At 47.0% G+C, this 27,205-nt stretch overlaps 3 protein-coding genes across 3 annotated transcripts in view; 2 read left to right on the plus strand and 1 right to left on the minus strand.

Moving 5' to 3' along the window:
- Positions 1 to 1,778: 1,778 nt before the first annotated feature.
- T265_07511 (hypothetical protein) lies at positions 1,779 to 20,391 on the plus strand (the record flags this gene model as incomplete). Its single annotated transcript, XM_009173048.1, is given in 11 exon segments — positions 1,779 to 2,074; positions 2,092 to 2,269; positions 2,436 to 2,839; positions 5,832 to 6,010; positions 9,808 to 9,887; positions 11,090 to 11,141; positions 14,684 to 14,702; positions 16,649 to 16,840; positions 19,753 to 19,914; positions 20,084 to 20,173; positions 20,265 to 20,391. The coding sequence occupies 11 exon segments, from the start codon at positions 1,779 to 1,781 to the stop codon at positions 20,389 to 20,391; spliced, it is 1,779 nt and encodes a 592-aa protein (XP_009171312.1).
- T265_07510 (hypothetical protein) lies at positions 15,782 to 19,221 on the minus strand (the record flags this gene model as incomplete). Its single annotated transcript, XM_009173047.1, has 2 exons — positions 15,782 to 17,599; positions 18,926 to 19,221. 2 exons carry the CDS (start codon positions 19,174 to 19,176, stop codon positions 17,458 to 17,460), a joined length of 393 nt encoding a protein of 130 aa, XP_009171311.1.
- A 5,910-nt stretch (positions 20,392 to 26,301) lies between the features above and the next one.
- The window catches only part of T265_07512 (hypothetical protein), a gene marked incomplete at both ends in the record, with an annotated part of 16,678 nt that continues 15,774 nt past the window's right edge, over positions 26,302 to 27,205 (plus strand). Inside the window, one exon of the mRNA XM_009173049.1 lies at positions 26,302 to 26,452. Coding sequence (XP_009171313.1) covers positions 26,302 to 26,452 — 151 coding nt within the window. The remainder of the gene's footprint in view (positions 26,453 to 27,205) is intronic.

The following is a 27,205-nucleotide window of genomic DNA, read 5'->3' on the forward strand; positions in this document are numbered from 1 at the left end:
GGCGATAGTGGCGTCATTGGTTTTCCTTATACGGCTACGATAGCAATTTATCTTTATTTGTTGGAAACTTACAACAACCTTAGCACACAGCGAGACAGTAATGTTTCAGCCATTGGTGCGGAGGTCACACGCAAATTTTAATAAGACACAATCTTAGGTTACCATGTTACGCCAGAACTGAAGCGTTTTGGATATATTTTTGACGAGATGATGCATATATCCGTGTAAAGTCTTGATCAGGGGGCGATGAGTGCTAAATGATGGGTGGGTGGGTCGCGAAACACAAAAATAGCTGTGCGGTACCTTGTGTTCTCTTTAAGCTTATAAATGCGTCGTTTGCCTTATCTTCCAGAGTTTCTTCACTAGGAGAATGAGTGGTCGAATAGAAGCCAAGTCGGTGGCGATGGGTTATCTTCACACAAGTTTTTTGTAGTGACCTTTTGAGATGGTGTTGAGTACCCAGGAGTTGCGGCTTTGAGTTCATACGCACTGAATTTAATCCAGTATTAACGCTCATTTGGTGCCTAGCCGCCATGCTTCTCGAAAAGGGAAGAGAGCCGAGATGCTGTCAGGTTTCCTACGTGTAGAAAGCCGCTGTAATGCTAGAATTGGTTTGAAGCACGGGCCTCGTGCTCGCTATGTTAATGTCTCAACCTCTTAGCTAGCCCGAGTAACTACGCATTGAACGTTAATAAAACCGAGAAAATCCGACCGCCTCTTTCTGCAGATCCGGATTAGTGTGGTTTTGATCTCACACTTGGTGAGGAGTCTCACTTCTCATGACACTTCTGTCAGTGTCAGTAGTTATTTTGACGAACATTTTGTTGGCTGGTGGGCTGTCTGAACGCTTGTTGGCCAGAAACATGCAATTTAGTGAACCGACGCTTGCGGAGAACCGCTAAAGTTTTCGATGAGTCAAACACGCTAAATTCAGCGTAGCGCATGGTCACCCGGCTTTCGTAGGGTGCATTATCTACCCCTCTGGTTCTTGCGTGACGAAGATGCTCGTACTTATGGACAGCTTAACCCAAGCCATGGAGGGAGGACTCATTTCGGATGCCATTTTATTCGGTTTCTCGAAAGCATTTGATAGGGCCCTACACGTCCGGCTGCTCAACAAACTGGGATCTTACTGGATTCAAGGAAAAATCCTTCACTGGATCAAGGAGTTCCCACCAGACAGATCATTCCGAGTGCGAATAGCCTCCACCTACTCTTCCCCAGCGCCGGTCTCCATTGGAGTTCCTCAAGGCTCCATCCTGGGCCCACTGCTGTTTCTGATAAACATCAACGACCTTCCAGATGTTCTTGCAAGTCCAAGTCTACTTTTTGCGGACGACTTGAAATCCTGGAGTACCAATGCCAGTGCCCACCAAATGGATGTAGACGCTGCCAAGCAGTGGTCGTTGGACTGGCATCCTCATCTGAATGATGAAAAGTGCGTCCATATATCGTTTGGAGGGGATTTAGCGAATGCCTTTGTTATGCATGGTGAGGAAGGACCAGAAAACATCATGAGGATAGATGCCAAAAATGATTTGGGCAACTGGGTATCCTCAAAATTGTTTTTCTCACTACACCATGAGAAATCGACCCGAAAGGCATTCGCCATTTTAAGGATGATCCGACGCACCTTCTCTGGTATTATTCGCATGGACTTCCAACTACTCCATGGAGCCCACGTCAGACCGCTCCTGGGATACGCCAACCAAATAGTCATCTCAGGACGCGCGAAAGACGTCATCCTCATTGAGCGTGTCCAGTGAACCGCTACGAGAATGGTTGCCGGCCTCAAATCAGTGGTCTACGAAACGCGTCTCGCGATGCTTGATCTCTTTCTCTCGGAGTACCGTCGCCTCCGAGGGGACCTAATTCTTACTTATGCCCTGTTTGAACAAAGCTTGGCAAACAGGTTTCTCACCGTTGACCCAGTAAACACACGGCGGGGACATAGTAAGAAGATTTTCAAGCTCAGAGCACACTCATTCATTAGAGAAAGTTTCTTCTCATTTCGTGCAGTGGGTGCGTGGAATGAACTTCCTCCGACGGTTGTTCACGCTCCTTCTAGAACCCAGTTTAAACCATTATTAGACATTTATTTATGCGAATCCTCGCGCTGGCGAGCACGCTGTCCCGTGCTGAGAACATAAAGAGCAGTGATACACCCTTTTTTCACTCGCGCCTTTCAGGTGAACGACAGCTACTGACCGACAAGAACAAAGGTGACCCGGGAAACTCCGGCAATAGCTTCGATCCTGTGTATCAATCCGTGAATCCGTGAAGCTAATTACAGCGTGATTCTGCCGATCCCGGCCCGTCTACCTCTGCAGGACCTGCGCTTGCTGAACAGCCGCAATTCTTGATCATTTACCTGATTTGTCACCTAAATCTCCACCGCCGAGGCTGACATTTTGAACTCCGCCTGAATTGTTCAGACACCCGTGCAACTATTATTCATCCAGTATGGTTGGTCCCGGTCCACATTCACACGGTCCACCAACTTAGCGAAATTATCCTTATTCCTGCACCGGCCTGATCTATTTGGTCAATCTCCCCGCCCAATCAAGATACAGCAGCCCCCCTTCGATGGAGGCATCCTTGACAGCCGTTACGTGGCTGTTCATAAACCGAATTATGTCAGTGCCATGATGACATGGCACTGCCATACACAGTATGGTGGCACTCCAGCGGCTATTTTCTTCAGAACCTCGATCGCACCCTCTCACTCACCCGAGGCTGTAATTGCAACTACGAGCAAATTTCTCAACCGACCCCGAATGCCTCTGGGACGAGTTCATTCTAGCCCACTGAAACTTTCGTTCGGATTTAACCAAGCGCGGTTTGCCACTTCCACAAATTCAATTCCGTACATGGTTTTCGTTTGGCCCTATGCATTAGCGCTATCTCCCCGCCGAACTTATCCCTTGCACTAACTTCCCCACAACAGTAGCACCAGTGGGCCTACGTAGTTTCAGGTTAAACCACAATCTCTGCAGTTCCACCGTACACGGTGTTTCTGAGACTCATTTTGCTTTCACCGCCTTGCTACCCTCCATTTCATCATCCTCGATTACCCTTTTTAGTGACCCAGGCCATGAGCCCAACACTTCATGGCATCAACGCCTCAGAGGTGGTCTAGTGCTCTGGTTCAGTCTCATCGGTTGGATGACGCCTATTCTGCTGATTCACCATATCTGATGTCCTCGTTTCTCATTTTCCACTGTTACATATTTCTTGTCATTTGTCAGGCAGTAAGCCTCTTGCTTTGCCCTCCCCAGCGTTGGATTTCCCCCGCCACCTACAAATCCTAACGATCCGATCTTGCTTGATATACTCTCCAAAAGCGCACGGTAACTGTGCTTGTCTGCCCGTGTCGGCCTAGCTCTGGCTACGCCTACATCGGATTATGCCCACCCGCTATGACGCAGTCCCTCTGCCTTAACCAATCCTGCGCCCACAATCCCTGCCAGTCATACTTTTATTCTGACTGTAACAATATGATCATGCCTAACGGTATACCACACACAAGTTGAGAATAAACGTCGTTATTAATCCAAATACCTCGCACCTCCTTGGCTTTCTCAGCGCTACCAAACTCTAATCTGTGTTAATGGGACATCAAGAGTTACATTCAAGCCTTTTCTGGGATCCTGATGTGTTGCCACATTGAGTGTTGGGGCCTACCTGTCGTTAACTCTACGAGACATCGAATCAACCGCCGGCGTATAATGTGGACACCTTGCATCCTTGTCAGGCCTTTTATGTGCAACGCACAAGTACCACATAGTTATTCTTCGTTCAGTGATTCAGCGCCTTCTCAATCGTTGCGAAGAATGGAAAGTATTCAGCTTCCAATTTCTCAATTCGGAACACAGCAAGCTCAAAATAGAATGTACGCAAAAATTTACAAAGGAGATTATTCGAAACAAATGGCAAAAAATGACGGTACTTTGGGGTGATTGCTGGTCTGAGCACATACGCAACAAAATGCAACACTTGGGTGTAGAAAGTTTTATTCCACTCGCAAGGGTCTTGTATGAAAAAGCATTGTTCTTTCAGGGCGCGGCACCTTTCACCATCCATTTCGTTTACGCCACCACCGTTCGCATCACGCGTCAGTTTCACAACCTTCGCCAATATGAGGCCAAGTTGTTTTCGTTCGCGCAACCGTCTTTAAAGATAATTACACACGCAAACCACCATAACACACAGGACAGCAATAGATCGGAATTCACCAAGTCCACGGAGAATTATGAAATACATGTAGAGGTTGAGTTACGGAAAAAATACGCCACACTGCTACACATTTACTGAGGAACCCTCAATAATGGTGCTCAAACAACAAGTAACCTTATGAATCGTTTCATTCTGATGCTGTATTTAGTTTAATAAGTATTGTAATTACCATTTTAAAAACGGGCTTTGTTGTCGCTTGCCACCTTCTGATTCCTGAGTTAACTTCATGACTATTACAGTACTAACAGGGTAACGTCGTCCTCGTGTCCAGAATATGCAACATGATTTGTATATTCATGGAGTAGTCTGGCGTAGGTCCAATGGAGTATCTAGAAGTCCAAGCTGAAGTGGATGATCTATCTCTATTTTACCACACTGTAATTGCGCGCAGTATCGAAACCCCTTGTTCCGAGTCTCAGAGCATCCGGCTTCCCCTTTCTGTATAGCCCCGTTGAAATCATTGAGCGTACTGAACTGACGCGAGTTCTTTTATTGCATCGATCCCCTCGATGGAGGTTGCTGCAGCGCGGTACTGTGACTTTTGAACTCCCTGTCAGATGTAGGTTCCGTTGTAGATGTCACAGAGTTGTTTTCGAACTTTTTGAGTGTGATGAACATTACCCTTATATCAGGATCAAGTATAGGCTAATAGTAAAGCAGTAACTGATGCTGGGATCACTTCAGGTGTTGCAGTCAGCATCTTTCATCTCGCTCATTGAAGAATTTATCGGTTTAGCTATGATTAAATCTACATGTTGGTATGCTTGAATCCAGTATGTTTGTTGCGACATCTGTAAGGTGCTTCCTATGCAAGCATTCACCGCACCTGATAGCTTCAGGCTGTGTTGAACCGGAAATAGCCCTTGATCATCTTCGCACATTTGCCACTCGTTGGGGCAGCCGTTTACGGAGGTTATATTCCGATAGTGCACTTGTTTCCTTGCAAAGCCGAAATACCTCTTCATAGCGCGATGATGGCACGGCACTGTTGTCCATACTGTCGGTTTTTTCACACGGGGAGAACCTACTGGAGCCTCAAAAATCACAGATAAATAAACTCACTAATAAACCTCAGTTGTCCTTGTTGACTACTGCGACCGATGAGGTAGAGAAACATTGTACCTTTAGCTCCTGAAATTCCCTACTCACCTATCACTGCATGTCTGTGTCTGGCTTAGATAGGCTTTCGTCCTTTTCACATTTTCTATTCAGATTTGGCGTCACCACATTCTAAGGCGCTCGGGTCAGCCTTCTGTATCATCAGGACTTATTTCACCGCGGTTTGTAGTGTGAAATCTGCAAAATGTTTCGTCGTTGAGGTGACGGCCGCATTTTGAGTCTACAAAGTGTTGTAGCTGACAGGGTTCCTTTCCGGTTTTTGCCCACCGGGTGATTCGTTACGTGTTTAGGTTAATCACTAGCGTTTGTAAATGGCTCTGAAATGCACGGAAACCTAAATTTGTGTTGGTAACTCATCGTCATCGACAGCAAGAAAGTAGGTCTTAATTTAGAAAACATGGCGTTTTACACCACCACTGTGACCGCCGCATGCTTGAATTCATTTTACCCCACACCAATGTATCGCTGTTTTTCAGGTCAGCAGAAGCGGGCAATCCTGAGGCCACTGATGGTGGACTAGCACCATCTCGTCCACAGAACAAAAGGTTGCAGCAAACACAAGCTCAGGTTGACGAGGTCGTTGACATCATGCGCGTAAACATGGAAAAAGTGTTGGAACGCGACGCCAAACTGAGCCAGCTGGATGATCGTGCAGGTACCCACATGTTCTGCAGTGTATATTCATGCCTACGTTTCGCTGGTCGAAGGAAGAGTGATCACTCTTCATCGATGAAATACCTTGAGCCCAACTCTTGTCTTGGCAACATGAAGTAAAACTAGTGCAGGCTTTATCATAAAGCGATCTCCACTTCTCATTCCATTGAAACCTTATTGGCTCGGTGATGTGATGACAGATTACTGAAATACTGGTTGACCTGTATTCCCTGAGCGGATCCTGACAATGTCCATGAAATGTGGGAATCCGCTAAAGTTGGGTACAATTTAACTATGTTCTAACTCCTTTAAAAACACCGGGTCAGCTAGACTGGGTCACCACCAGGAACAGTCTTGACCCCGGGGTCTTGAGGAACTTCCAGCGTTTGTTCCATTATTTCTTCGATGACGGAGTTGGACAAGATTGGGAAGATTGAACGTCATTGTCAGACAAAATGTTTTATGGAGAAGCTTTTGGGTAGCTCACCATACACACGGTCAGGAAAATGTGAGAATATAGGGATGGGCTTATGTTCATAGACTTCTGGGACACACCCTGTTGAGCAGAATCAATCAAACGCACTATTGAATTGGGGAACGCCAAGATTGGTTCGTCGCTTTAACAACCGAAGGATTGTGAAGATGTGTCCAACGGAGCCTGTGCTTGGCCTGACTCCCACTTGATGCCTACGGGTCGGTTTCGTGTGCCTTCGTAAAATGAAGAATCAGCTGCGCTAAAAGCCTTATTACAATGGAAGGCAAACTAGCACCTCTAATTACTGCATTTATTGCAAGTGCCCTTTTTGAGAATGGGTACCCTTATCAACTCACCCCAGTTTTATGGGGCGGTCCATCTTCAAGGTAGATTTAAATAGGCACTAACTGAGGAATCGACCATGTTAAGGTTTCGATCACGATAATATGCGCAGACTGTGACGATATGCTATCCCCAGGTGTGTTGTCTGTTCCTGACTCCTAGTACAGCGGAATAATAAGGAGACGAGGCCTTGGACACGAGTGTAATGCTCCGAAATACTATCGATTAACAGACGATAGCGATAAAAGGACAGTGCATATACGTATATTTATATAACCATAATTTGACCTTGGAAATACCGGAAGTTCGTAAGCACAAACAGATACAGGGTTTTTGGTGATATTGATATCCCATCAAACTACCATCCTTGAATAGATCAGGTGCAAAGTCGTCAGAATCTGGAGCCCGACATTGCCTAAGTAGATAAGTGCAATCGGATACTTCTGTGGTTGAAGGAGGCTCCATATCCACAGTCTGTCTCTTTGTTGAAGGCCAGTATACCGGATTGGCCAACTGAATTGATGTTCGGGGTACTGTGTCCACCAGTCTAGGCGTTTTGCTTTGCCGGATATCATCAAGCCATTTTGGTTCCTGACAAATTCACCGAAAAGACTTTCAGGGAACCGTCGAGCGAATCAAGTGGAACAGCCTGCGGACGCTTCTAGCATTCTTTGCATCTTCCATTTCTTCGGCCTTTCGGCTCCACCAAGCTCATCGGTGTTCACGGACGCTCAGTTTCCCTTGATGTCGGATGATGTGCCGGGTTGAGTCGTGGTTATGACCAGGTGAAATCTCTCCCCGGGCCTTCAGCAAAGCGATCTTGTCAAAGACTCGATGTTTGGATGAGGTAGATTGGGTTGTACAGCAAACGGAAGTCTACCTATCTGAGGGTACATGCCATCAGCAACCGCAACGTCTGAGCTATTAGCTTGTTATCGAAAAGCACCTTGTGCGCCACAAGGAGCTACAGTCATTTGGGTCTTAGGCAGACACTAAACGGTGTGCGATGGGCCTCACTTTCGTGAGATTATTTCACAGACGAACCGCGCAGAGGCGGCTATCAACGGCTATCCCATCAAGTAGAGACGCTTCCGCTCGCTCGCTCAGCACAATCCACACTCCGACATATCCAGCTGCAGAGATGGCTCAAGTGGTTAGAGCGCGAATTTACTGACCGGAAGGTCCGTGGCTCGAATCCGATCTCTGCCTCTCGACTCCTGCCTGGGCTTGGGCAGCCAGACAGTATCCCAGCCCTCGCGCTCCCTTTAGGTGGCGTGGCAGCTAGGCACTGAAAGGGTGGTACAGCTGAATGATTATCTGTTATTTTTTTGATCTCTTTATCCAGCTGCAGCCGCATCACTAGAGGTGCGCAACCGGAAACTGGAAGGTAGCGTGGGGGTAGTCAATGCTGTCACAATCGTGTATGCTTGTTTCCAACCAACAGCATCAATGCGGAGAGAATCCAGCGTACGAGAAAAAGCCACCTGTTATTCTGGCTTTAATGTTTGGACACTAAAGGTGACTAATTAGGTCGGCCTTCAGGGCTTAAAAACAATGAAGTGCTTAGAGTTTTTACGGAAGTCGGACACTCAGAAGCCTCAGCTGGAGGTGATGCGGGCAATTATGGTGCTGGGACCTGCGGTGAGAACGGAGGCGTCAACGGTAGCGTGTTTTTCGTTTACCCGTTCTGCTGTACGTAGCAACGAAGTCGACCCGACTGGTTACACCACGTGGTGGCCGATGTGACATAAGATTATTGTTAGTTGTAAGTATCATGATTGGGATACTGCCAGTTCGCCCAGACCTGGGCTAGAAGACGATTAAGGTCTTCGACCAAAGCCTTTGGCTCAGAAGCATGACCGCAAAGTAGTGGTATCTAGCGGGAAATGCAAGTGCATCACCATTTTTATGGAAAAATTCGCCGCACAACCTGTAGGGCCAGGTGACTGCTGATCAGACCTCTAACCATTGACTAACCGGTGTGAGACTGGGAGTGTCACACACACGATATCTCAGTAGGTCACACAGGCACACAAGCCACCACACCACGACAAGGTTCGTTCTGTTTAAGCCATCGCTAGCCAATAAATCCATGGACAAGGTTGAGACGCCCCAGTCGAATGCCGTTGTGGAAAAATTTGGCATTTATGGACGCTATGTTAATGACGCATTCGCTTTTGCCCGAATTGAAATCACTCCCAGTGAGCTTCCCGTAGAATTCAACCAGCCGCGCCAAAACATCATCCGGAACTCCATTACTTTTCGGGATACTGAAATGTCAGGAAGAAACGATGGCACGGTCAACCGACTTAGAGAGGTTCGTTCCGATAAAACAAAAAGTGAGGAGTATACGATGTTCGACCGACGGAGCATTAAGATATTTTACCCTTGACCATTAGTGTTACCTCGTTCACATACGCAGTGCTTGTTTGGTACCTCTGTTCTAGTGGCGCTTCCGGGTATATCGCTGTGCTTGAAGCAACAGAAACCGAACTCTCTACTTTAGTTGGGTCCCGATTAACAGCTAGGTTTGTTACTCTGGATATATTGTATTCCGTGATTTATAGTCAATTTTGAGTTTTTGATTGAGCCATCGAGTATCATATTTCACAGAATTTTTGTGGTCGCAGTTTCCTTTAGGATGCCGTGTTCGTCCCATGCAAAAGTGCGACGAATCGTGGTCTTATGTGGACCTGAAGTGATACTGCACAGGCCTAGCGAAAGACTTCTAGTTCTAAGGAGCTGAAGGTGTTGGAAACTGACGGGAATGACTAAGGGTGAGAATCGTCTGAATGTGCTACCGTGCAGCCATGCTTCCATAGGCGATTAGTGATTTGTTGAAATGGCTTAACATTTTATGTACCGTACCCTAGTGTAGATCACGTGCATCATTTTGAATCAAATATTCTGCTTACAAATTGTTTCTTGGTCCGCGGTTCCTTCGCTTATCATACACCGCCTTGGATTTGTTTATTTTGCAGATGCATTGCAAGCTGGTGCCTCACAGTTCGAAGCGAGCGCTGGGAAACTGAAAAACAAGTATTGGTGGAAAAACATGAAGGTAGGCTACCTGTTCTGTTTGCTGTCAATGATCTACTAGTTCTTGGTGGTGTATCGTGCCATTGGTTGGAAGGAGTTCTGTTCCAGTGAATTTGTTGGTCTATGTTCTGCAAGCTTGCTTTTTTGGTGTACCCACCGACATGTAGCCACTAGACGTACTAAGGTCACAGTCATAAACAGCCACTACGGTTGTAGCTGATGCCTCACTGCTTTTCCGTCAGTTGGGAGTGAGTACGAGTTCATCCCTGTCGAACTTCTTTTATCCATTGATTTTTACGCACGACGGAAACAGAAAACAAGTGACGAACACGTTTGACAGCACATATGTGTCATTAGGGCTAAGACGCGAACTCGGGTCCGTGGTTCGAATCCGACCTCTGCTTGGGCAACTTGACAGTATCTCAGCCTTCGTCCTTCGAGTGGTATGACAGCCAGGCACTGAAGGGATGTTCCAGCCTGACGGCGAGTGTAAACATGCTTCTGCATGATTAGAGATGATCGAAACTTCATGGGGCGGAGATAAAAAGATGGATTCTGCACTTAGAAGCTAGGTTTATGGGAATTTGGAATGCTCCCACGACTTCACGTCATCGCTGATAAAGAAGAGCAAGGAGGCAAGTTATCGGGAAGCTCTCGAAGACACTCGTGATTTCAACTGCACGTTAGACAGGATCATTAAAGGTGTAGAGACCCGATTCGGAAACATTGGGATAGGGTTAATTCTGGGTCTCGAAAGAAGCCCTGAAGCTCAGAAGTGATACCCACCTTGCTAAGTTCAACTTCCCATGTGTAAATCAGGCTAGAGCAGGTGACAACTCCAGGCGGTTTTAAGACTTTACTGGGTAGAATGCGTAGGTAAATCCTTCTCAGTGTCTTGATCGTCCCACTTGTGGTGTTTCCCTGCCTATCTCATAGGTTGGGGAAGCCTTCGTATTTTTTGGCAATCCACTCCGCCACCGATTTTAGCGTCCTATCGATTAATCACTTAGCCTTTCGGCCATCTATATCGGGAGATAAATGAATAATCGAATGTACGTGCGGCCCGTCACCCCCATGAGATCTTAGCGTGCTGGTTCTTGTCAGGTTGTTTTTCCTCAAGGGTGTTTTTAGACCACTACCTTGGATCAGCTGATTGACGGTAAGATTTTATCACACGGTGCTGATTTTTAAACAGTTTTGCCCCGTTCCCATTTCAACTGGCAGATGAATATCATAATTGGAGCCGTCGTTTTGGTCGTCGTGGTGGCTTTGGGCTGTAAGTGCTTGTTTTCCCTGCTGAGGTACTATTTTCGCACTTGGTTGCATGTGTATTTCATTTTCCATCCTTGTTTTTTCTGGTTTGGTGAGTCGGAAGCGTACATTTGGCTGAGGTTTTCGGCATCCATTCAAACCTTGGCCATATTTTGCTCCAGTCTCTATCGGTTTGTCACCCACAAAAAAGCCCCCAATCTATCGTCACCGGCCAGCCCGAGCTATAAACAAAGTCATTGTTTTGAATCCTCGTCTGAAGTGATCTTCGCGGCAGTACCAGAACAAGAGGCCAGACAAGCTTGAACGCATGCATGGAATATATTGCCACCTGATGAGTTGGGTAAATGACCTAGACTAGCCGAGGGCTACATGCCCACTTGCCGTGGACAGTCTATTGCATCCAGAAAATTTAGGTTGATTTGCTTTAGGATTGGCTAAGTTATTAATGTTTGTGTTCTTGTTGTCCCCGTCATTCCAGTAGAAATTCGTTGTGTGTCCTAATATACTTGCTATTTCATCCTACAAACATGTCTTCAGTGCTTGTGGTCTCTTACTGTCGTTCTCTTCCATTCCTCCCCTCGTTGTATTTGTGACCACGTCGTCGTGATCTGGCTGTCGTTTCAGAGAAGATTCCTTATTGCATCAGTTGTATTAGCAGTCAGTCTGGTGCTCGTACTCGAGTTAATGGGTAGGTTTTTGATATGCATAAATGTCCGATTTTTTCATGTTTTCCGGGGGTGGGGGGTGGTGCATCATCACCATCGACAGCATGTCATCAGTGTTCAACACTGATTCTCCACTGCCGTATTTCCGGGGGGTGGCGCGTACAGTATACCTTTTTTCTTCAGTCCCCCAAATCCTTTAACAGTCCACAAGATCTATTGTGCGAAACTAAGCAAGGTGTGACATTTGGAACTGACGTTGGCTCATTACTCGTCGTAGTTTAGATGTGGTTTGAAAAATTTTTTTGCTAAGGGGTCAACCAATCGTACGTCGTGTGTATGCCTGTTTCGGCTACATAGCGTTGAACAGTGAAGTGTATTCATTGGCCCGAATGTAAGCAGAGTTCCGGATTACGTCGGATAAAATTTAGCTCCGTGAGTAAGGTAAGCTCCGCGAAGTAAGGTACAGCAATAAGCACGAACCAGCGGTATAGAGATCCCCGGTCTTTTAACGTCCTAATGAAGAGCCAATGTAACATGAAATATCCAATGTGACGCCTTTCATGAGGTTCTGGCCTAGACAGGTGGCACATGGTCGGTTGTGAATGCAGCAGTTTTACCGTACCGTCGTACTACAATGACACGACAAGCCATGAGTGCCATTATCGTCATCTTTCAAATGTGTCGAGTGATTCAACCGCTTGAAATACTGCGACGGTCGTCTGGTCTAGAACTTCATTTGAGGAGTAAATGTGACATTGTTTAGCATTCGCATCAGAGTGAACGGATTCAGTGAAGCGGACCGAAAAAACGGTTTTCGTACCTCAGTGATCCATTGAGCTGTAGTGGTGAACGTCCACGTGTCACAGCATCTTTTTGCACGTTGATCAGTGGATTCGATCCACCTCCCTCAAGCGTTATGCGTGCCGAAGCACGGTGCTTCACTTTGTGGTCTTTAAAGGGGTAAAGCAACTCGACAGTATTGAAGTTATCTGGGAATACAGTCAAGCTGATGACGAAGGTTTTTTAGAAGACGAATACAAGAGTTTTAAAGAATCAATGCTTTCAGCTCCCAGGACTGTCTGCCCAAGCCATGTGAGTTGACCAATGGAACACTATTATCGTTGAAATTAGTAGGTCGTATTGCTGCCAGAAAAGCCGAGCAACTAACGGTTTTTTAGAAGACGAATACAAGAGTTTTAAAGAATCAATGCTTTCAGCTCCCAGGACTGTCTGCCCAAGCCATGTGAGTTGACCAATGGAACACTATTATCGTTGAAATTAGTAGGTCGTATTGCTGCCAGAAAAGCCGTACCAGCAACTAGCGACCACGATAGCGCGTACAGATAGATCCCTCAAACGCCAGATACTCAAGGGCCCAAGAAATAACAGGACTCGCGGATTGGGAGACTCCAAAAAGTACAACGGGCAACATCCTAATTCAATCAACCGGCCGAAAGTGGACACGTTTCAGCGGAACTGGTTGCGAAAAAGGTTAAATGGCAATCAGTTGGCAGAGAAAATATCAGATTTAGCAACTGTATATGATAAAAGAAGAGGCATACCCGTCTATATTTGTCTGTGTATTTGACTCCATAAGGATCGTATTCTCATTAAACGAACAAGCATGTGCTGTTGACAAACACAAACCGCAGAGGTGCCAGTTTCAGCAGTTTGAAAGCTAAAAAGCCTCCCAACATCCTTGGTTGTACTAGAGGCAGTGCAAAAATGCGTGTAGGTCGGTTGTGTCACTGCGAGCGAAGGATGGCTTGTCGACCACTAGTTTTACTCTTCAGAATCCCTCATCTTACAATACCGTTGTCCTTCCATCCAAGAGTGGTCCTGGATGGGACGATGGAGAAGCATTGTCTCTCAAACAGTTTCCACACATTACCGGGAAAGAAGACTGCAGTGTGCATCACAAATTCCGCCTGATGCTTGAGGAGCAGGCAGTTTGATTTTATCCCCCACCTTGAGGCAAGATGTCAGAGACAACCTGAACTCATGTCCGTCTGTGTTGTCATACCCTCGAGCCATTGCTTGTGATACCCATCCATTCTACCGAGCTGTTGACCTCACTTCATGAAACACTCCAATTCCAGTGTCATCGTTCCAAAATCCTGTGGTATCCATGAAATCCTGTATCCTGGTTTACGGCGCGATTAGGTGTCTGCCCTTTTTGACTTAGCGTTCCTTATTGCCACTGACAGCAGTTTTAAAGGCGTAACCTTCCAACCTGTCCCATGCTCACTTACTACAGGCATTAGGTAACGGTGTTTTCAAAAATTCCGCTTACCTCGACGCCAGCACGAGAGAACCATGCTCTGCGGGCACTTATTCCTTGGCAATGGCTCAGATCTGGCTTGTGGAACTATCCATATTTTGAGTTGTTTGGCTTGGAATTCCGCTTATTTATTTCACCTGCGTAACCGACTCACTCCTCTTCGCTTCATATTATTTTGGGACGCAAATCAAAGTTCGTTTCCTCGGGGGACTATGATTCGTTCAATTTATAAGCTATAAAACGTGCACCATAGATACAATGGTACCAACTGCTACAGTTTCGAGCACTGGAAAGTGGGAAAATGTGGGACATACAGCCAAACACCTTGAAGGCGATGGCATGTTCATTTGGTTGGCTGGTGAGCTGCAAGAGCAAATAATACTCCTCGGTTGCCTGAGTCGAACAAGGATGTTGGAAGTGTGATTTCCCTTGATTAGTTGTAAACGTCAGTCCAGACCGGTCACGATAGTCCCGGTCAGCCGACACAAATTCCTCACGAGCGTACCGTACGCTTTGTGCACTTTTCTCTCATTTTGATTTTGAACAAATAGATCGAGCTCTGGTTTACGATAATCCTGATTTTTGCTTTCTTTCCCCCAGGGTACATTTTCGGTGGAAAGTAAGTGACTTGTGACCTGTTTTACTTGGATCACAACACTAGGCTTCGTTAGCGACGATGACTCGTTCGTATGTTTCCTGGCGGTGCTTTGCTTGTCCGAAATACAGCTAACCTTAGAACTATGGAAGTTTATAAACACCCAAAAGCAAAACTGCACCTCTTCGGGTGAAATAGAATGCGTACGGAAGACCTTGGGCATCTAAGAATGAGAACACTGAGGTTCCACTTGAGTTTCGGTGGGGTATATTCCATTTGCACTAAATGTTTTGTTAGAAAAGCAGCATACGATTTGGGTATTTGTTCCAGCGAGGTAGATTGCATCATTACATCGGTTCGCCTCATTCAGTTCCCTGATGTCAGACAGGTATCCATTTGTTCCACGAAACCAGCCATATTGGGTCGACATTTCAATAACCTAGAGGAGTCTGCTCTGCCGTCGCATTGTTCGCACGATGTTTTTTTTCACACGAAAACTTTGATTAGTGGGGAACCTAAATTGGCCTCCAAAATACGGATGGCTGAAATTGTGATTGTCCACCTACCCTGGGGGCGAAATTGCCCAGTAGTTAGAGCGCGGACTTACAAACTGGAACCGGAATTTCCGCGGTTCAAACCCAACCTCTGCCTCTCGACTTCCCCTGCCTAGGCTTGGACAACCTGATAGTATCTCGCCCCTCGTGCTTCCTTCGGGTGGCATGGCAGCCATGTGCCAAAAGGGTATTACAGCTGGACGACTTTTTCTGCGGTCTAGACAACTTGGCACATGAGAAGTTGGCCCGTCATGGTCCACAGAACGCTGGACTTTTCGAAAAGCTTCGAAAGAAACTAGTCTTCGCTCTTCGTGATCCAGATTTTTTTTCGAAATTCATGTTTCAACAAAGTTTGAGTTTAGTAGGATTAGAAAATCCTGTTTTTTTATTGATATCTTCATCACTAATACACAAAGTATCGTTACCTTGGTGGCGTGTACACATTGGTTGGCACTACCACTCACACTAATCTGTCACTGCACTGGCCCAGGATACTACATAAAATTTTACTTCTCATTTAATCTAATATGCCGCTCATGCGGTGGTAATCGGATCCTGACCCTGAGTCAACCAACAGTGTTAAACACCGATGCCGAGTAATATCGACGTGTGGGGTGTGTTTGTTTACTGTCTCCATACTCAGTCTCCGGTTAACGATGCTTCATGAAGGTGACCCTTTATCAGAAAGACGCCTGACTGTCACTTTAATCACTGTCCCAGCTTTCCAACGAATCATCTCTGTGGAATCTGAGCCTATTCCTATCAGCTGAAATGATATAGTGTCACTTGACTCTTAACATGCGCTTACTTATCACTTATCCATAGTACCGGCAAGTTTGAAAGCAGCAACAAGTAATCTTGGGTGTTTCTTTTTCCGATAAGTGAAGTCAGTGTATGCCGAAAGCCAGAGGCGGACTGTAATGAGAACCATCAGCAATATGCATTAGGCGAATCTCCAGAGAGATTCAAATTCGAAGCCCCCCGGCTAGTAGTTGAATGCTGAATCATTCTACTCTGGGCTGATGATCAGCGATCTGATTGACTGGCGTTGTCCTTTTCAATTGCGTAGAAGGGATGACATTTTGAGGGGGAATATTAAGTTACGAATGTGCATCAATAAGTCAAGTATTCACCATTGCAACTCGAAGTTTGATATTGACAGTGAATTAGATCCCTGCTTAAAGGTTAGAAAATACCGCCCCTTCTACATCCGTCAAGGTATCCAGAGGACACCTCTTGTTCAGTCTCTTCGGATTTGCACCATTATTTCTTAGAAGCTCGTTCTAGCCAGGTCGCCTATTGGCAGCGTTGCTAGAAAGTGAAATGTCCGTCAGTTAACCGCGAGTAATGTACTGCCTCTCTTCGGAATGACTAGTCCGCGTACTAACTCAAACCACCTGCTCTATCTCTCCCCAGGAAATCTGAAGAGCGGGCACCAGCCATAGCTCCCCAACAGGCTACTTTGCCTGCAGCAACAGTACCTGCCGCCGTCCCTCCAGCTACAGCGAATCATGCAAGAAAACGCCGATGGACAGACGCTGTTCACCCGAAACTGTTGCATTCCATGGAAGACGCATTTCCGCGACCATTTCAGATCAGCCCCGGCTTGTAGACACATCACTTCCAAACCTAGGCGGTCAGTACGAAAGACGTGCTTTTATGGGTACTCTTGACCGAACACAGTGTTTATCATTTCCTTACCTGTGTTCCATGTCCCTTACTCATCTTACCACACCCATCGTTTTCAACAAGTGATTATTCCCTCTCTGCTTGCAACGAAGCAAAACGTTCCCGCGATGATCTGTCTGCTATCAGACCTTTACAATTTTCCTAGTGTTTCAAAGTTGCGCCGTATTTATCGGCAACACCGGCCGTTGATTAGCTGCTCGTCCGGGCACCAACCTAGCTCTAAAGACACGTGTAATGCTGTGATTGACCATTATTGCTGCTTATATTTGTAGTTACTTTTTCTCCATCGTACTCACTCCTAACGTTAAAAGAACATGAGAATGTGCCTCACCTCCCCATTGTCAAGTTACAAGGTCCCACTTTTCCTGGTTTCCTCGTCCACGTATACTCAATAGTTACCTCCGATGATCAGGTTGATAAGTGCGTTGTATTCACAAATGTATTTCTTCAGGACATCTGGGTATTTCCGTTTTCACAGCCTAAGGCCTTAGTCTAGACAAGGAAGGGGGGGGGGGAAGGCAGGCAAAACTGCCTCCTTAAGTTGGTTCTCCACGCATGAATTCACGAATTCGTTGTGAATTCATTATGGGTCGTCCAACACCGGTGCGTCGATATTCCGAGCGGATCTCCAAATACTCTTGCTCCAATTTCTGCACTTCATCAGGATCCAGTACGAACCTGAAACAAATGAATAGCGCCAGTTAACCAACTGTTTATTACCAAAACCCTTAAGAGAATCGAGTGGAAAAGGGGAGTTTTTATGCTCTCTTGAGAAAGCGGCATGTGTGTTTCTGAACAGCGAGACATTACTTCTCATGAAATACTAGTCTAATCAATAATCTGTCAGTTTTTCTTCAATGTGGCGCAAAACAGGCCAGTTAAGGATGACGGATGCATATTCAGTCTTCATGTGGGGTAAATGTATACTGTCGATTTTAGCCGCGACACTCCATTTTCTGATCCGTGTTAGATCTACCGGCTCACTTTTATACACGCGCGCCTACATACTGCCAGTGACTTTGAAAACAGCGAAGTGCTACTTTATATCATATTCTACATGAGATGACTGAACTATGCTGGCCCAAGAATTCGATGAGGCATTCATCGTGTCCCGGGCCAGTAATGTATATGTTATTCTCGACAAGGAAGCTGAGGCCGCTAAAAGCACGTAATTGAATTGAAGAGATATAGTCCTAATTTTCGCATGACTAGTGAAAAGTAAACGTCATCGCCCTACTGGTTCATTAAAGGAACCGCGAGTTTAATGATTTCTGAATTTTATGGAATTCTCCACACGTTCCCGCTGACGAAACTGATTCAAGAGGAAGTTATGCGATCGAAAGCGGATGCGAGCAGTGTTCAGTAGGGACGGAAGAACACTTATTGGAAACGAAGAAACAAGCACACCTAGACAGGTAACCGATTTCGCGACCCCTAGCTTGCCCGGTTGAGTCACCACAGACTCTGCCACATGGTTTATACAAAGGCGAAGAGACTGTGGACACCAAAAAAGTAATATTTTCAAGCAATTGCAAAGTCACCAAAATTGGTGTTCCATGCAGTTGGCTGCGATGCTTTGTGTGAACTCACAGGAACAACTTAGTGATCTAAGGTGTTTTTCATCTGAACGGCACAAGGAAACACCTGCTGCATAAAGCGATGGTGAATAAACGATGCTGGAAGGCTTGGTGTTTGCAAGACATGAATGCCAGTTCTCCCACTACAGAATGCGAAGGCTAGGGAATTCGAATAAAAGTATGGACAACAGAGTGTGTGGGGAATAGTTTCTAAACGGTGCATCCGATTTTCGCTAGAAAAGAAACGACCATCAGTGATACGTGACTGCTGCCATGTGAGATTTCATAGTTTCAACAAAAGACCTTAGTGCATACCCTTGATTGTAAAACGGAAACGCACACCCGGTTGTCGTTGAGAAGTTCAGACAGTAAGCTATATCGATGCTTGTAAACGCCCTTTACGGTCAAATTGAACTCGTCGACTTACTTATTCTGACACTGGTTGACCAGGTCGAATATGCCTTTGCATTTGCTGGCGGCAAACCAACTTTTCTGATGTTCTCGTAGACACTTCTGCCAAGTACGCCATTCAGATTTGCATAGGTCGGTTAGTAGCCTTTCTTGAACAAACCGTGGGAACAAACTGGTACGTTCCAGTTCAGACATATATTTGTCATCCGGGTCGCCACGGTTAACCGGACCGCCTTTGTAGGATGCGTAGTGAGATCTACCAGACATGACGGATGCGCTGATTACGGACAATAATGCACCAGCCAGGCGAACTGTAATGCAGTAATTGAAAGTTTTTCATTAACACAATATACCATCATTCATCGTCTCCTCCATACTTGAGCAGACGGAGGGACGAAAGTAAAATGTGCACGGGAACGTTATTCCCAAACGCATAAGGGAAGTGAAAGTATAAGGAGGGTAGCGCGAGCCGTCCAGTTCCCCTAGTCGATGCTGCGTATGCTCCCTCCTTAAACGAGTTCCGTTCAGTAGAGGGTGCATTGATTGATTCATCTGGTATTCTAAAGAATATCAGAAAACAGCCTTCAGACACTTGTGCCGGGTACAAGAGCATAATGATGTCCCTACATTGGGCTTCTCCGCACCTCTGCAATTCATGACAAGGGTACATGCACGTAGACTTAGAAACGGAATCAGTAGCCTGCTCCCATCATGAGAATGTAATTCAGTCATCCAATATTTCGACCAGGTTGTCAATAGCATTCCTCTAGTAAAGAAGCGCGGCGATTAAGAGCATGAAATACGCTTGTTGAATTTTGCGGCAATTTTCAATCAACTTATCAGCTATAAACCATGTGCTACAGGCGCACTGGCTCCAGCTGTTCAGTTTCGATCACCAGAAAGTGGGAGAGTAGGATATACAGCCAAGCCTTGGAGACGATGGCATATACAGCTAGTTCGGGAATCGAGTGAATACGCATTGAAGTTGATAGCTTTGATGCACAAGTGCCACTGACAGCGCGACTGGCCCATTTCTGCCAGTGTCCTTAACCACAGGTGAGATGAGTCTTGGGGCCCGAGTCCAGGGAGGTGGCAGTTGCCCACCGAACTAAGTTTACTGGTTGTTTTCGTACTTCGTAACCACACTGTCTACCTCTCGGTCGCTTCCACTCAGCATACGGCTGGGCGAGATAGTCCAAGTGGTTAGAGCGCGAATTTACCGACCGGAAGGTCTGTGGTTCGAATCCGACCTCCGCCACTCGTGGTGATTTGAGTCCCAGGGCCCCCATTCAGGGAGGCGGCGGTTGCCCACCCGACCAAGTTTACTGGTTAGTGTTTTCGTAATTTGTTGTCAGGTCATATGCTGCCCACCTCTCGGTCGCTTCCACTCAGCACAGGGCTGAGAAAAACGAGCTTTGCGAAGCAGACGGTCTTCTGGCATGCGGGGTACATGTCCTAACCAGCGTAACCTATGAAGCGTGAGTAATTAACTTATTGCGAGAGAGTTCCTTATTCCTAAGGCCATCTGGCGTACCTCAGCATTGCTAATCTGTTTCAACTAGACCTGGCCAGTTCTTCGGAGGCACCGATGGTCGAACACAGGCACTTTTCGTACGTCCTCTACCCGTAAGGGCCACGTCTCTGATTCATGAAGCAGTATGGATCGTACCAGGGGGCGAGACGGCCCAAGTGGTTAGAGCGTGAGTTTACTGACCGGAAGGTCCGTGGTTCGAATCCGACCTCTGCCACTCGACTTCCCCTGTCTAGGCTTGGGCAACCTGGCAGTATCCCAGCCCTCGTGCTTCCTTCGGGTGGCATGGCAGCTACGCACCGGAAGGGTGCTACAGCTGAACGCTTTCTTTCCTTTCATGGATCGTACCACTGTAGTGCAAGTTCTGCCCTTGATAGATAGACTTGTCACTTCGGCGTTATAAGTATCGGAGGTTGGCAAAACACCCTGGGCTTCCCGGTTACAGAAGTAATATAATCTCCAGCCAGTTCCACGGAACTTATACAACCGCTTAGGCAAACAGATCTATCTACTACGCCGTTTGGCTCGTCTGCAAGCATGGGGTTTGGGTTTGATCTTCTAGCAGCACTTTACACTTTGTAGGTGTGAAGCGCATCCATTTTTGGATGATCTGAAATGAGGAGAGCAATATCGTATGCATAATCAATTTCTATTAGCGGATGTCGCGGGAGCATTTCGACCCCAAGCTTTCAGATGCAGACAGAGAAATCTCAAGCAGCACATTAATAACAGAGTTGAATAAGAAAGGTAAGAGGGCAGCCTTATCTTATGCCAATGAACGTAGTGCACTCAGGGGAAAGCTCGTCGTATACCCGTACGCGCCCACAGGAGTTTGTATACAGTACCTTCATAAGGGATATAAATTTGGAGGGGGCATCTTTGATCGCCAGACGCTGGCGAAGTTTATGGCGATCATCAGAATCTAAAACAGCTTTCAAGTCCAGCAAAACAACCAACGGGACGTCTGAAGAAGTGGCGCTGTTCAAGAATTTGTCTCAAAGGTATGCTCGATTCATCCTCGATCAGGGCGAAACCCAACTTGATTCCCGGTAATCTATCAACCTGCACAAAATAATGCTAGGGAGCACTCTAGATGTGAAGGATACTAGGCGGATACCACAATGGTTTGCACATGGCATTCTTGTGCCCTTTTTGAAGACTGGGATGACGGTCGAGAAGCTCCGTTCGGCTGCTATTCGGTCCAAATCTTTTGCAGTATAGTTATCAGACTCCACCAGATCTCTCGAGGCTAGTATGTTATTATTTTGGTTTATTTTTTCTGGGCGAGGGTTTAAACATGGAATAGCGGTTACGGGATTGACAGATGGGTCGATCGCACTGCATTGCTCAATGGATGGGGAGGGGGTGTGGGAAGCCGGTGGACGAAGAGCTGCAAGGGCAAATGGTACTTCTCTGTTACCCAGGCCGGAGAAGGGGGTTTGGTTGAGGTATTTCACCTTGGGCCTCTGGCTCAAAGTCTAGTCCTCAAGGCAATGGGATGGTGTAGGGTTTTGTTCTGGGACCCTGCCGCTAGCCTCAAAAGTCTACCCCGCGAGGCAGTGGGTCAACCGTATTAAATAATGCACCGGAGGTCCCGGTCAACCGTTGGGCGATCACAGTGTGCGGTTTTAGGGCCAACTTTTTCTAACCCGTCCTTCCTCGGAGGAAGGCAGCATCCCTGCTTCCATGAATACAAACATACTGATCGCCCGGGGAAAAGACCTTACTGTCTTCACACTCCTATCGCAGAGGACAGTGTACGACTTTACCTCCAGACCGCCTGGTAATAAGATAACTCGATGTTCTTCGTCGGGGTGCTCCCCATCGACCTTCCTTGCATGACTGAACTTTTAGGAAGTGAGTTCTAGCCACTACAGCCCGCAGGGTCATTGCAGCACACAAGTCAGACCACCACGACAAGATGACAGTCTTAGGTCGGGCTGCGGGAACTTCAGGCTACTTATAACAACCAATCCACTGGATAAAAACCTACCTGGTGAATGAGGACGTTAGCTCTGATCTAGGAGCGGACTTCGGCTTTTGGAGTACGGTGAAGCCTACGCTCCAAACCATGATTAGGAGCAAGGTGGCTCAGTGGTTAGAGCACGAATCCACTGACCGGAAGGTCCGTGGTTCGAACCCGACTGCGACATCTCGACTTCCTTGGCAACCTGGCAGTATCCTAGTCCTTCGGGTGGCACGGCAGCTAGACACCGAAAGTGCTACAGCTGAACGAAACAATGATTTGCAATGTTGACCAATTCACACAGCACTGAGTAAGTGGAAGAAAGCACGGGTCTTCCGGTTCATAAGTACCTCCGCCAGGACATTCCCATTTGGAGCGTTAATACTTGGTATCGCCTCGTAACTCAACAGAAACGTTTCGATCATCTCCGGTTTGGTCACCTTCCCTTTGTGTTTTAAGGATGCGCGTTTGAAAGTGTCCATAAAGATTTTTATTTGGTCATTTGATTGTGAATAGAACGGTGGTGATCGCACATGTTGTATGTTGTTAACAGAAAGCAGAAAATTTAGCGGATGCGAATGCACTACCTTTGCCAGAGACAATGATATTCGGAAATCTACAATGGCTTAACACATGTAGTTTTGAAATGGTAGCACATGCAGGAACATGGTTCATACTGAATACTCTTGGTCCATTACTGCCAGCATCTACTAGGACCAGAGATTGCTGGCTATTGATTGAACCTGCAAAGTCAACAAAATATAATACTTCTTTCCGAAGATATTTTGCAGATCATCATCATCAACAGCATGACATCAGTGTTCAACACAGATACTTAGCTGCCGTACAACCATGAGTTATTTGAAAACCTTGTTGTGAAGGATAACGATTGTCGAACACCTGGAGACGTCTGAGTTTCGTTGCTCGAACAGGTCGAGTCTCACTGCCACACAACAAAACAGTCCGCAGTGTAGCTTGATACACATATCCCTTGAGATTCAGGAATAAAATACTGGCGCCATAGGTGTCTCAAATTAGTGAACGCGACCCGAGCCTTGCAGATTCGTGTACTCACGTCATGTCACACTAAAATCAGAACTAATACAATTTCCAAGATAGGAAAAACGGTTCACAAATCTCAGAGCTTCTCCCTGGATTGTAAGTGGCGGGCTCAGTGACTGCATGTCTACAAGCATGACCTTACCCTCTGAGTGCAAAGTGCATATCAAAGGACTGGATGACTTAAGACGGATCATCCAAAAACGCTTGCGCCTTCTCTTTGAGTATGAGGACGAATTCGTCTGCATTTTCCAGATCGACAAAGTTTTCGTCACAAGCTGTTTGAACACCGGGATTTTGGAGATCTTCCAACTTTCATTTCATGATTTGATCGATCACGAAGTTAAACAGGAAAGGGGAGAGTAGACATCCCTGACGGACACCATTTTATGTACGGAAGAGAGCTCACCTTATACTCTCAAACGTCCGGAAGTCTCGCAATGCAAAGAGCTTATTATATTCACGAACTTCCGAGGCGTTCCTTGGTGGGCAAGTGTGTCAAGCGGAACAGACCGGTCAACCGAGTCGAATGCGCCTTGGGACTCTAGGGACACTGGAATTGTAGGTCGCTTATACGTATGGCGTGGTTCTAATGTGAAAATTTGGTCAACGCAACCAGTACCAGGCCTGAATCCCGCTTACCGCTCTCGAGTTAGTGTTTCACGAGCTACCATAAAGCGACGGAGCACCAGTGACTCCAACAGTCTCGTTACGACCGGGGTCAAGCTGATCCCCTTGTGGTTACCACACTCACTACGAGCCCCTTTTTTGAAAATGAGCACTATCACCGACTCTCCCAGGTGCCTGGAACAGACTACCTTTCCCAAACGCAAGCAAACAGATCAGGCAAGCGCTGACTGAGGACTTCAGCCCCATCTTTGAACAATGTGAATGGGAAGTCATCCAGACCAGAGGCTCGGTTGCGCTTAAGAGAGCATATGCATTCATAGACCCCCCGGGGCCGTAGGCGGTTCCAAGTCATCTGTGGGCTCCAGATGGGTGCCGGTTGGTGGCCAAGACAACTGTTGTTCGAAGTATTCGGCCCATCGGTCGAGGCGTTCTTCTTTATTCGAGATGTTCACTCCATTCCGATCATTGTTGGGTTCGTTCACACGTGGTTTTCTGGGAGCGGTCGGACTCGAGGCGTTCTTCTATCCTCGGGCATTATCGGCTTCCTGGGCCTCTTCCAGCTCTCTGGTTTTCTGTGTCCACCACATTTCACGCTCGACTTGTACGCACACCTTCACCTGACGTCTGAAATTCGTCACATCAAGTTATGTTCGGGGCCGGATGGGATATTTCCCCGAGATTTAAGAAGTGCCACTGTTCGGTCTGATTTCCAATGCCTGAGTGAGCCTGGTGGTGCCGTGCGGCGGGCGAAATTCCCAGCACTACAAAAAGGTGGCAATCTCGCCACAGTATGAGTTCACACCCGATGGGGGGACCTTTGAAAGAGACTCTGGAAGAGGATTTTGGTAAGTTCGTCTAACATCCGGATTCGCCGGTCCTTCAGTTGCCAAGCGATTTGTCCGCACCTTATGCGGCCCTGGAAAACGTAGGGTGAAGCGACTCCGGACGAGAGCGTGGTCAGAGTCCACAAATATGTTCCAAGAGGATCGGCATTCAGTTATTGATCCGCGTCATCGATAACTGATTATAATGTGGTCAAGTTGAGTTTGTGGCCGGCATGCCGTTGGAGGACACCATGTGACCAGACGAATTAAGTTATTTCGGAAGTGAGTACTGCATAAAACAGCCTGCGATCAGCACACAGCTGAAGCAACCGTTCCGCATTGTCCTTACGTACCGAGTCCAATCTATATCGACCTCCTGATTGAGTCTCAGACACGCTAAGCCTGCTCACTTGCGTATTTAAATCTCCGGCAACCAACACAATGTCTGAGCAGCAGGGCATTCAGGGCGTCACAAAACATGTATTTGACGGCGTCGGAGCTACAGTCAAACGAGGTGCAGACAGACATCTATCAACTTCCCACTTATGAGACTCCTTCACAGATGCCAAATGAACCGCACGGAGGTGGCTATCAACAGGTATCCAGTCAAGCGAGAATCCTTCCGCCTGGTAACTTAGCGGGATACCAACCCCTGCACATTCCGCCACAGGAGCCTCTGGATCACAAGAAGTGCGCAACCGGAAGCGTGTGGAGACTGATGGGGCGGTTCTCCCAATTACTGTGTTCGCATCTCGAATTACTGTTTCTAAGACACAGCACACATCAATGCCAGACGAGTCCAGTGTGACGGCCAGAGCAGCTTAGTGTCTTGCTTCCTTCGGAGTGAGGACATTAAAAATGGTCATATGGACTGAGTGTCGAGACTTGAAGATTGATTTGGAGATACCTGAGGATGTCGGCGCCATGTGACGAGCAGCTGCTGCATGCGAAACCGATGCAAGACGAACGGAGTCATCAGTCCCAAGTGCTTGTCCTGCAAGAGGAGAGTTATTAATAGAGTGGGGACAGGAGGGAGAAGTATTTGAAAGAGAAAGAAGGGAGGTGTCAGCAACAGCCTGTTTACTCTCACCCGCCGTGCTGTATGCAGCGTGTGGTCAAGTTGAGTTTGTGGCCGGCATGCCGTTGGAGGACACCATGTGACCAGACGAATTAAGTTATTTCGGAAGTGAGTACTGCATAAAACAGCCTGCGATCAGCACACAGCTGAAGCAACCGTTCCGCATTGTCCTTACGTACCGAGTCCAATCTATATCGACCTCCTGATTGAGTCTCAGACACGCTAAGCCTGCTCACTTGCGTATTTAAATCTCCGGCAACCAACACAATGTCTGAGCAGCAGGGCATTCAGGGCGTCACAAAACATGTATTTGACGGCGTCGGAGCTACAGTCAAACGAGGTGCAGACAGACATCTATCAACTTCCCACTTATGAGACTCCTTCACAGATGCCAAATGAACCGCACGGAGGTGGCTATCAACAGGTATCCAGTCAAGCGAGAATCCTTCCGCCTGGTAACTTAGCGGGATACCAACCCCTGCACATTCCGCCACAGGAGCCTCTGGATCACAAGAAGTGCGCAACCGGAAGCGTGTGGAGACTGATGGGGCGGTTCTCCCAATTACTGTGTTCGCATCTCGAATTACTGTTTCTAAGACACAGCACACATCAATGCCAGACGAGTCCAGTGTGACGGCCAGAGCAGCTTAGTGTCTTGCTTCCTTCGGAGTTCGGACATTAAAATGGTCATATGGACTGAGTGTCGAGACTTGAAGATTGATTTGGAGATACCTGAGGATGTCGGCGCCATGTGACGAGCAGCTGCTGCATGCGAAACCGATGCAAGACGAACGGAGTCATCAGTCCCAAGTGCTTGTCCTGCAAGAGGAGAGTTATTAATAGAGTGGGGACAGGAGGGAGAAGTATTTGAAAGAGAAAGAAGGGAGGTGTCAGCAACAGCCTGTTTACTCTCACCCGCCGTGCTGTATGCAGCGAGTAAGGCAACCAGGCCGATTAGGCGTGTGTAGTAACGGTATTTTCCTCAGCTCAGGTTGGGCCTCTGACGAAGCAACTGATTGATTTTCCGGGATGGTGCCGAGATCAAAAGTGTCCAGAAGCATTTCTAGACTCATATCACTCAGTCCTGTGGGCAGGATCCGCGCATCTGTCGGCCGGATCTGGTTCGCGTGGCGTATCCACTTGGTTGGACCAACTTGAATCTCGTAGAGCACTTTGCCGCGCCGGCGAAGGATGAGTCCTGGGGTCCA

Source organism: Opisthorchis viverrini, assembly GCF_000715545.1.
Source record: "Opisthorchis viverrini unplaced genomic scaffold opera_v5_177, whole genome shotgun sequence".
Classification (NCBI taxonomy): domain Eukaryota; kingdom Metazoa; phylum Platyhelminthes; class Trematoda; order Opisthorchiida; family Opisthorchiidae; genus Opisthorchis; species Opisthorchis viverrini.